This window comes from Magnolia sinica, chromosome 15 (assembly GCF_029962835.1).
Source record: "Magnolia sinica isolate HGM2019 chromosome 15, MsV1, whole genome shotgun sequence".
Taxonomy (NCBI): Eukaryota; Viridiplantae; Streptophyta; class Magnoliopsida; order Magnoliales; family Magnoliaceae; genus Magnolia; species Magnolia sinica.
In genome coordinates, this window is record NC_080587.1 from 67597915 (window position 1) to 67608571 (window position 10657).

Genomic DNA, 10657 nt, shown 5'->3' on the forward strand with positions numbered 1-10657 from the left:
AATTATAATGGATCTGCGATAGCTTTGAGCATTTTCTTAGCATTATAGGGTTGGTGAATTTGGGAACCCTGTTGTTCACCATTGCCCCTTGGACATGGTTGGATAATGAAATCATTCCTAGCATTCACATATCCCTGAGATTGGTTGTGGATTGGCTTAATTATGTTGTTTGATTTGTCTCATGGGCATGGTTTTGTGATGGAATCAATTCTAATTATCATACATATCTTCTATTGAAAACTGGATCAAAGGAAGTTCAGATTGATTTTTAATGAAATATCTTCCAACTAGATGAAGATAAGACTCTGATTCCAGTTATGTTTATAAATCGAGCATAGATGTCCCTGATCTCTACAAGTGGATCCTCTAAAACCCTAGTTTCCTACTTTTAAATTTTGCAAGTTTTAGTTTAAGATTTCACCATTATTCCCTTAAAATTTTCTGATTTAGATTACATCTTATTCTAGTTCTAGTTATGCTTACTTTCAGGTTATATATAAGATTCGGTCCCTGTGGATTTGACCTCGGTAAGACTGAGATTATTACTACATCATAACCCTATACTTGGGGTGTGAACACTGAGCACTACACATATGACATACATACATGATGCTTTTTCATTGGGCTATATCAAGGATTACAATTATACGTATTTTACATTTGCATTAGCACCAATCAATAATATTACTGATTCATAGTTTTCATAAATGATTGAACAACGCGATCACCCAACACATAGAGAATTCTCTTTCCTAGAATCATCAAGAATAATGAAGGGTTGAAATGGACCAGGCTAACCTCTTGAGAATACTAACCGATCCCGTCACTAGCCTGGAAAGACCCCGATTTTTTTCTAATGAATCCTAGCAAAGCTTAGGTCTTGCCTTATTCATGCTGCATTGGGCTCAGGCAACAAGGAAAATAATTCGCAATTCTTTGGATTGCAACTCTTAGTAAAATTTCCAAACTCATGAAACAGAACTGGCTCTGATACAAACTACTCTTTCCTTCCAATGAAAACACAGAAGAGGTCCATTTCACAGAAATCTTACTCAGAGTAGAAATTCTGTGAACACATAACTTTTGTTTACTCCTGAAATGGAAATGAGCAGAACACAACATTGTGTGTGAAGGACTGACCCAGGGTTTAAATTTCAGGACAACCTGGGACATGGTCCAACCGTGACTCAGTCCAAATCAGTGAGAATGCAACCTGAGTCTTTAAGGAAGATTATTAATACCTTAAGGTCACCACTAAGCTCCGAAGAGAGACGTTTGGTGAGCTCAGTGGAATACATGGTTCTGTATTCGTGCTGAATGAGAGCGCGCTGAGTTCCATCACGATGGGCAATGATATCGACAACCTTTGCAGTGTCGCAGCCAAATCCTGCACAGAAAACATTGAACTAGCAATTAGTTATAAGTAGGGATGCAACTTGAGCGGGTTGGGTCAATTTGAGGGCTAACCTGAGCCCAACTTGACCTCCAGAGGATCCAACCCTCAACCTGACTCGACCTAAATTCTTCTATACTCAACCCTAAACTAACCAAACCGAACCGAACGATGACCCAGATACATGAGGTTGTGTCCAGACTGACCTAACACAGCCCGAATTTGCTCCACTGGAACCTAACCCAGTTTGCCGATTTCAAATCAAGTTGGAGTTTTCCAACCCTAAACCAATTTCATAGGGCCTTGACAACCCAACCCAACCAAACCTGATCTGAACCTGAACCCAAGTTGAGTAAGTCGGGTTCAAGTTGACTCAAACCCAAGTTGCAGCCATAGTTTTAAAGGCTTCATAAGCCCACAAGCATGTACAAGTAAGCTAGTACACAAGCTGCCACATATGCTAATGTGGTTTATAGGCAAAGTATCCAAGCCATCCACCAAGTGGACCTTTGATGTAGAGCGGGTCGCGTATAATTTCATGGCCAAGATGGACCGGTAAAGGCCCGATCGGAGGCATGAGTGATCCGGACCATCAGAACTTAAAACGGGCGTATCTCACAAACTGGAATGAGTTATCCGACATGCCATATATGATGACATGCCATATATGATTTTGAGGTAGGACAAGCTACTTTAGCCACCCAACCCTCTACGCCGAGTTTTGCATACCGAATTTGTGAGATTCCATTAGATCGACAGTCGAATTTCTATTTTATTTTCGTTTTTTATAGTAAGTTTTACTTTTATTATAACTCTTCATCCGTTGGGCTTCAGGAGTTGAGTCAACAGTGCTTAGAAAACCATGAGGTCTAGTCAAAATCATAACCATCTATAAATAGTAAGTTTACTATTTATGGTAAGTCATGATTTCTAGGAGTTTTAGTTTTAGTTTAATTCCGAAACTTCTTTCAAGGTTTTGTATCCCCATTTAAAGGGTTGTAAGTTCCTTTATTTCAATCATCAATCAATCTATGAATTTTTTAGAATTATTTTATTTTCTTATTTTTCCTTGTGGATTCGAGGCATCTCTGTGAGGAATCTAGAGAAGTTCTGTGAATTCAGAATAGTTATCCCCCTAAGGAAGACGGTTCGAACTCAACACGTCATTCTCTGCATCAAGCTTTGACCTTGTTCGACGTTGTACAACCCATTAACATGTGCACATATTCATTGAATAATTGAGATTTTTTTTTATGTTCTTATTCATATGTGTGGATGTGATTATTTCATATATATATATATATATATATATATATATATATATATATTCAGATTGGCCATCATCATTAGAAATGGCCAACTTTCATCGATTAAAAAAGCTTATTCATTTCTTATGCAACATACGCCATAGGTTCAAGCACCCCTTGGGTGGGGGTGCGCAAGAGTGTGTGGGGGTGTGAGTGCGTGAGTGTGTGTGGGAAAAAAAATTTGTAAACCACAATGCTAGTATGCATGTACATATAGGATGTACTTCACCTTGATTTATGAGATGATCAGGATGAGATCTCACAAAGGTCGACAATCTCGCCATGTCAGGTCACCAACAAGCTGCTTCCATGTTTGAAAGGGACATGGGTTGCATGGTGACAAGGATATTCTTCTTGTACCAACATGGCAAGATTTGATTGGGCCACGTGTTGTTATCAAAGATGGGCCTAACAACTTCCAAACATGTTTTGCATGGGCGTGGGCCGATCTTTGACAACGACACATGGCCCAATCAAATTCGCACCAAGTCAGAAGCAATCCACTTCAAAGGGGCAAGTATTGCCTCGATCCTGACACAGAAACATCCCTAGTGAACCAACATGGAGAGTTTTGATTGGGCGACATCCTGTTACTGGAGATAGGGCCCACACAGGAGATGGGGCCCACGCAAAACATGTTTGAAAGTTGTTTTGTTAAGTACATACTCAGGCCTCATCTCTAACAACCATATATAGTCCAATCAAATCTCGCCACATCAGGTCCGCAATATGTTATCAGAATTACAGACAACCCACGACCACCGGCCCCATCTTTGACCTTGTCATGTGGCCCAAGCAAGTCCTACTAGGTCGGTTCATCTGTTTTTCTGGCTTATTTTAGTCGGTGTTCCCACTACTTAAGCATATCAAAATTTCAGGTGGACCACATCACAGGAAACAGTAGCTATTGTCCGTTAAAAACCTTTTGTGGGCCCAAAAGTTTTGGATCAATATTTGTTTTCTCTTTCATGCAGGTCTGTATGACCTTATCAACAGGTTGAATGTTCAATAAACATTACAGTGGACGCTAGGATGTTTTTAATGGTGGTCATTCAATGAACATTGTTTCGTATGGTGTGGCCCACCCGAAATTTGTATCTTCTTAATTTTTTGGAACATCCCCGAAAATAAAATGGAAAAACAGATGGACGGCTTGGATATACAATGCATATATCGAGGTGGGTTCTACGGTCAGGTCTCACCCATATCGCTGGTTCTGGGATCGCACCCAACCACGGCAACCTCGAAAGACCGTAAATATAAATATAAAGAGAAATGATCACGTACAACCCGTTTGACTGCTAGGTTCCCGTCCAACCAGCTTACACTTTCCATACTATATGTCCGTTGAGCATCCAAACCGTCCTAAAGGCCGCACCATGAAGATCACCTTGCGCGAAAATCAGGTAGCTCAACTGGTATAGTGGGCCACACCTGTACTTCTTTTATCAGTGGTTAACCATTATTTTCCATGGTTTGGCCTAACTGATATGTGGATGTATCTGATTTTTCACTAGATGATCCTCGTTGTGGTCCCAGCATTTAGACGGGTTTGGATTTTTCACATGCATGACCGTTTGGAAAGTATCTTCTCGTTGGACGGTAACTTACCATCCAGCCGGTTGGACATGAGCATCTCTCAAGAGAGAGAACCTTTGAAAGCTTTATGGAGTTGGATGGCGTCCTGTTGAGGCGATGTAGGCACCGGTGGAATGCTCAGACTCGACATCTCTCAACCCCCTGCGTATTTTAGCACCAACCCTCCCTCTCTCCGCTGCGCAGTTTAGCAGCACCACCGCAAGCTCTCTCTCTTCCTACCTCGAGCAATTGCTTCGTTTTATACTTGGCCCTTATAATAGCACTTCATGCACGTGTTTTCATTCTTGACAAATGGGGCCCATCTCTTGGAAATCCAGACCGTTGGTCATTTTTCTCATATATCACGGATGGAGATCTCTGTGGGGGTTATTAATTTCTATTTTAATTTTAATTTTTTTCCTAAAAGCCTCTTATAGCCAAATAATCGCTTATTGTCCGACGGAATTTTCTACCGCGCTTGACCATTAGAAACATGTTTCAAAACAAGGTGATTTTGACTTTGACTGACAGTTAAAAAAGGTAAAAAGCCGTTATCGGTTGTTTGGACATTTCTACTTGCCTACGAGCAACTCATTACGTTTAAACTCTGTGGGTCCCACCGTAATTTTTGTATTTTATCCACTCCGTCCATCCACTTTAATAGATAATTTTAGGACTTGAGCCCAAAAATGAAGAATATCCAAAGTTCAAGTGGACCACACCACAGGAAACAGTGTGACTTGAACATCTACCGTTGAAAACTTATTTGGGGATGCTGATATTTGTGTTATTCCTTCGTCCATATCTGTGTGATATTATAAATATGTTGGATGACAAATAAACATTACTGTGGGCCCTAGGAAGGTTTCAACGTGAAAATTAGTATTCCTACCGTTTCATTTGGTATGGTCCACCTGAGCTTTGGATGTCATTCAATTTTTGGCTCAACCTATGAAATGACCTGAAAAAACGAATGGATGGTATGGATTATAAATAGAATACATTCAAAGTGGGCCCAACAGAGTTTACTAAAGGCAATCCGATTTCCCTTGTAAAACACCCTTCCTACCATTTTTTTTTTGTGCAAAGATTGGTGGGCCTACTTCTTTGTAAATGTAAGATCCACGCCATCCAACCATTTCACCGGCTCGTTTTAGGACATTAGCCCAAAAATTAGTCAAAAAGTAAGCTCAAGTGGACCACACCGCAATAAAAGGTTGGGATTAAACGCCTATAGTTGAACACCATGATTGCTAGAGAAAATCAAGCTAAATCAATAATGGATTGGTAATCTATCACTGCATTTTTTGTATGGTAGTCTAAGAAATATGTTTTAGATTTAATGGATGGTTCAGATCAATCGATTAAACTGCCTGAAAAACGAATGCAATTAGGAACATTGTAAGGCTGTGAGAGCTCCAGACCATTTTCTCGTAATTGCCGTCAGTGCGAAGTGGATTGCCGATGCTATAGCGTACCGGCTAAACTCCGTGGGCCACTGTGGAACATGTAAGATACTTTCATTAATTAAATGCATTTAGATATAATTTTATCCATATATGTTATATATATACATTGTCGATCTATTTTGCAATATCGTTTTAGAGCATGTCCTAAAAAATATGGAAGATCCAACACTTCTAAGAACCTTGAGAAGTTTTCAATTGTAGACATCCAATCCCTTCTACTACCTGTTGTGTAGTCCATTTCGAATTTGTATGTCTCATTGTATAAAATGATCACATAAGAGGGGTGGACCGTGTGGATATAACATAAATATTATAGACCCTGGTCCATACCTCAAGAGGTAGACTGAGTGAAGATACCTCGTTTCAACAATGAGGCCTTGGTATCAATTCCCTAGTCAGGTCACTAACAGTGAAGTGTGCAACAAGCTAACAAATATATATATATATATATAAACATTATGGTGGGGCCCACGAAACTGTGCTACATCAACCCAACTCGGCCCATTCATGCCATGCCTAGATTCCAAAGGATTTCAGTAAATTGACAATTAGTTGTATCCAATCAAAGGAAAGCAGTAACAATGTGAGTTTTAGTCTACATTACTGTGGTTTCTAATAATCCAAACACACTTCAAATAGTAAAAAGTTAGAATTATAATCTACAGGACCACCTCAATTTGTTGTCCATGAGGCTCATGATGGTACATGCAGCTGCCCTTTGCATAGGGGCCGACGAAACTGTGCTACATCAACCCAACTGGGCCCATTCATGCCATGGCTAGATTCCAAAGGATTTCAGTAAATTGACAATTGGTTGTATCCAATCAAAGGAAAGCAGTAACAATGTGAGTTTTAGTCTACATTACTGTGGTTTCTAATAATCCAAACACACTTCAAATAGTTAAAAGTTAGAATTATAATCTACAGGACCACCTCAATTTGTTGTCCATGAGGCTCAAGATGGTACATGCAGCTGCCCTTTGCATAGGGTGCAACTTGGATGGGTCAGGTCAGGTTGAGTCATCCCAAAGCCCAACCCCAACCAACCATTAAGTTGGATCAACCCAAGACCTTATCTGATCTCCCGGACCCATGGCCTGACCCAAGACCTTAACCTAACCCATCTCAGGTTAGGTTGGGTTGGGTTGGTCAGGTTAAGTTGGGTTTGCTGGTTAGGCTAGTTAGGATGAGGTTGAGCCTGAACCAAGTTGCACCCTACGTTGGCTTCAAGGATTAAAAATTGGTGGGAACCTACTCATGGCTTAGCGGTAATAGAGTTGTACAGGCCGAGTCAAGCTTGGCCAAGCTCAGATTGGCTCAGCCAGAAGCTACCCGAGCTCGAACTCGGATCGGCTGTTTTAATGGTGCACGGCCCCTCCCCACTTCTATATCTGGTGTGGCCCACAAAAGTCACGGATTGACTTTATTTTTGAGACCTAGGCCCATGATGGAATGGTGCATCTGACTAATGGGGTAGATGTTCGAAACGCATCACGGTGGGGCCCACACAGCTCGACCTCATGGGACGGACTCGTGAGGTCGAGCCCATAGTACCTTTTCCCATATATATATATATATATATATATATATATATATATATAAACATAGAATATTTACAAGTGAACTGAATCGGAGTCAAATCAATTCAAACCGAGTCAAGTTCCAAGTTGATTCAAGTCGAGATCCGTATAGCTCGAACTCGGCTCAAAATTTTTTCGAGCTCAAAAAATCAGCTCAATGCTGCTCAAACCCAGTTTCGAGCCAAGTCAAGTCAAGCGCCGAGTCGAGTGAATCAGTTAACTCGGTTCGTGTACAACTCTGGTACTAGCAGACTGTGGATTCAACACTAAGGTCTTGTGTTTAAGTGCCCATGTGGTGATCTGAGTTCTGTTTCTTCCAAATCAAACGGTCAGGATTTCTTGATCATTGTATTCCTAAAGATATGCTCCATCAAGTCTCTTCCACACTTGGATGGTTCAGATGGCACATGTGAGAAGGATGAGTTGTTACCATGGTTCAAACAGGTATGAACGAATCAGAGGTAAGGATCGTCTACTGCTGGTCCACTCATCAGGTGGCCAGATGCTTATGTTAAATATCAGCCATTGGTGATTTTCTTTATGTGCTATTCCCTCATACAAGTGTTCTGGACTTTTGACTTGATGAGCTAATACTGGGATGATTGGTCTGGATCTTAGTCTTACACGTGTGCCATGATCCACACTTTTTCAAACCATTGCTGATGGCACTCACTGCAGAATCTGCAGAAATCTTTCAAGCTGGATGATTATAACCCTTCTATTTGTGGCCCATTATCTAAGGTCGGTATCATCTAATATCAGAGATTACTGGGACATAATCATAGTGGGGCCATCAGATGAACGGTTTGGACCACTATACCATGGGCCCTACAATTCCCTACCATGTTTATATACAAGATTGTGTCATGGTTGGCCTGAGCCAGAGCTATTTAGGGCCTGTTTTTATACGGAGAATCCAAACCCCTATAAAATCCTCAGAAGATGGAACAGCCATTTCTCAATTGCTTAGTTCGGGAGCTTTATAGGGTCCGTTATGATAGGGAGAATCTAAATGTGGACATGAAAAACTCCAATGGAACAACCATTTCTCTATTGTTTGGTTCCATATCTGAAAATGAACTTGAAAAATCCTATAGGGGGCGTTTGGCGCATGGTATTAGATGGGATTAGGTAGGATGGAATTGCATTGGTCGCCTGCCAATTTCACTCAATGTTTGGGAAGAACGGAAAAGCTTGGAATTAGATTAGATGAAATTGCATTTAGTCCCGTGCTAATTCCACTCGATGTTAGCAAGTTGTGTAGGTCCCGCCATGATGTGTGGGCTGTATCCACACTGTTTCACAGTTGTTTGGTTCGGAAAACAGAACACTCATTTCTCTGTTGTTTGGATCAGAGCTTTTTAGGGCCTGTTCAGATAGGGAGAACTCGAAGCGTGGACATGAAAAACCTCCACAAAATCCTCAGAAAATGGAACAGTTATTTCTCTATTATTTGGTTCTAGAGCTTTTAAAGACCTGTTTAGATATCCAGTGTGGAAATGAAAAACCCCTATAGAATCCTCAGATTGGTTCCAGAGCTTTTTAGGGCATGTTCAGATGGGGAGAATCTGAATATGGACATGAAAAATCCTTGTAGCTTTTTAGGGCATGTTCAGAGCTTTTTAGAGCTTTTTAGGGCATGTTCGGTAAGCTCGCTCGACTCGAAAAAGCTCTGACTCAACTCAGTTCGAAGCTGAGTTCCAGCCGAGTCAAGCTAATTTTTTGAGCTCAAAAAAAATTTCGAACCAAGCTCGAGCTTGCCCAAGCTCAACTCGACTCAGATCAAACCCCAACTCGAATCAAACTCGGATCGAACTAGTTCAGTGACTCAGTTACTTTGATATCAATGTTGCTCACCAAGTGTTTGATGAAATGACTCAACGAAGTGTCATCTAGTGGCAAGGAAGGGGTATGTATACGAAACAAATATTATTTTTCCTTGATTTTGATGTTGCCTATAAGCAGTTTGATGAAATACTTGCTTCTGTTTTACATACAGTGAGAAATTGAAAGTACACTGCATGTGTTTGTGAAAATGCTGCAGAGGCTCAATTTTGGCTCCAACTGGCCCGAGCTGCTGACCGAACTGAGCCGAGCTGGCCAGTCAGGCTCAAGGACCGAGCCGAGCCAAGTTCAAGCTGGGGTCAGCTAGTGGCTGAGCCGAGTCGAGCTGAGACCAGCTTGTCTCAGTGTACACCCCTAGTGGAAATGAAAAACCCCTATAGAATCCTCAGAACAGTCATTTCTCTGTTGTTTGGTTCCAGAGCTTTTTAGGGCATGTTCAGATAGGGAGAATCTGAATGTGGACATGAAAAATCCCTGTAGATTCCTTAGAAGAATGGAACAGCTATTTCTCCATTGTTTGGTTCCAGAGCTCTTTAGGGCCCGTTTAGATGGGGAGAATACAAATGTGGACATGAAAAAACTCGTTTATGAGCAAAATGAACGAATTAGGCCCTGTTTGGCTGCGACATAAAAAATGAGTTCACTGCACTTTAGTCAACAATAAATGTATTAGAGATCTTAGTTTATATAACTATATCTTAGTAAGATTATTTTTAATCTTCAACAAAATCCTCACCTAAAACATAATTACTGTTACTAAAATGAGATGAAATCATTTTTAAGTGGCAACCAAACATGGCTTTAGACTGCACCATGACTTAAGTCTAATTAGGTCCACCCAGTTGCGACCCTTTTTACAAGTGGCCCACCTGGTTCAATGATCTACACCATTAGCTAATGAGGCCTCCTGCCCAAACCTATTCAAGGAATGCACACAACAAGAGAAAACCGAATGCATGCACCTCAATCAAGACCATCCAGTATAGTGACTTAGGCTACCGTCGAGCTGTTTGTGAACCAGCATGATGTTTGCATGGCATACAAACCGTTCATCAGGTGCGTCCCACCAAGATGGATCCCCCCAAGTTGAGGCTAACAGAAAACTCTCACCATAGGAAACAATGTAACAACATGCCCAACCGATAATTTCAAGTGGTTTGGCCCACCTGTGTTTTGGATAGGCTTAGTTTGTTGGGGAGTTACCTACATCCTGGTTTAGGTGCACCATATGAACAGGTTGGATGGCATATACACACCATGGTGGGCTCACAAAATCCGGTTTCTCCTATGCCAGATGTCCTTTCCCATCATTCCCTGTTGTGACTTAGCCTGATTTTTTGCCTCAGGGCCAAACATGGGGTCGCACCTGATGGACATGGGTTGCAATGGGCCTCAAACAGATCCTAAACCATCGGCACGGGCCGGCTCAATCCGAATCACCCCAACCCATCTGAATCGACACAATGCAGATGAGCCAAGACAACT

General features: G+C 41.3%; 1 protein-coding gene across 1 annotated transcript in view; it reads right to left on the reverse strand.

Moving 5' to 3' along the window:
- Window positions 1-4429, reverse strand: part of LOC131227954 (annexin D5-like) — a 30334-nt gene extending 25905 nt beyond the window's left edge. The window contains exons 1-2 of the mRNA XM_058223771.1: window positions 4354-4429; window positions 1242-1387 (exon numbers count right to left, since the gene is read on the reverse strand). Coding sequence (XP_058079754.1) covers window positions 1242-1387; window positions 4354-4429 — 222 coding nt within the window. The remainder of the gene's footprint in view (window positions 1-1241; window positions 1388-4353) is intronic.
- Window positions 4430-10657: the final 6228 nt, after the last annotated feature.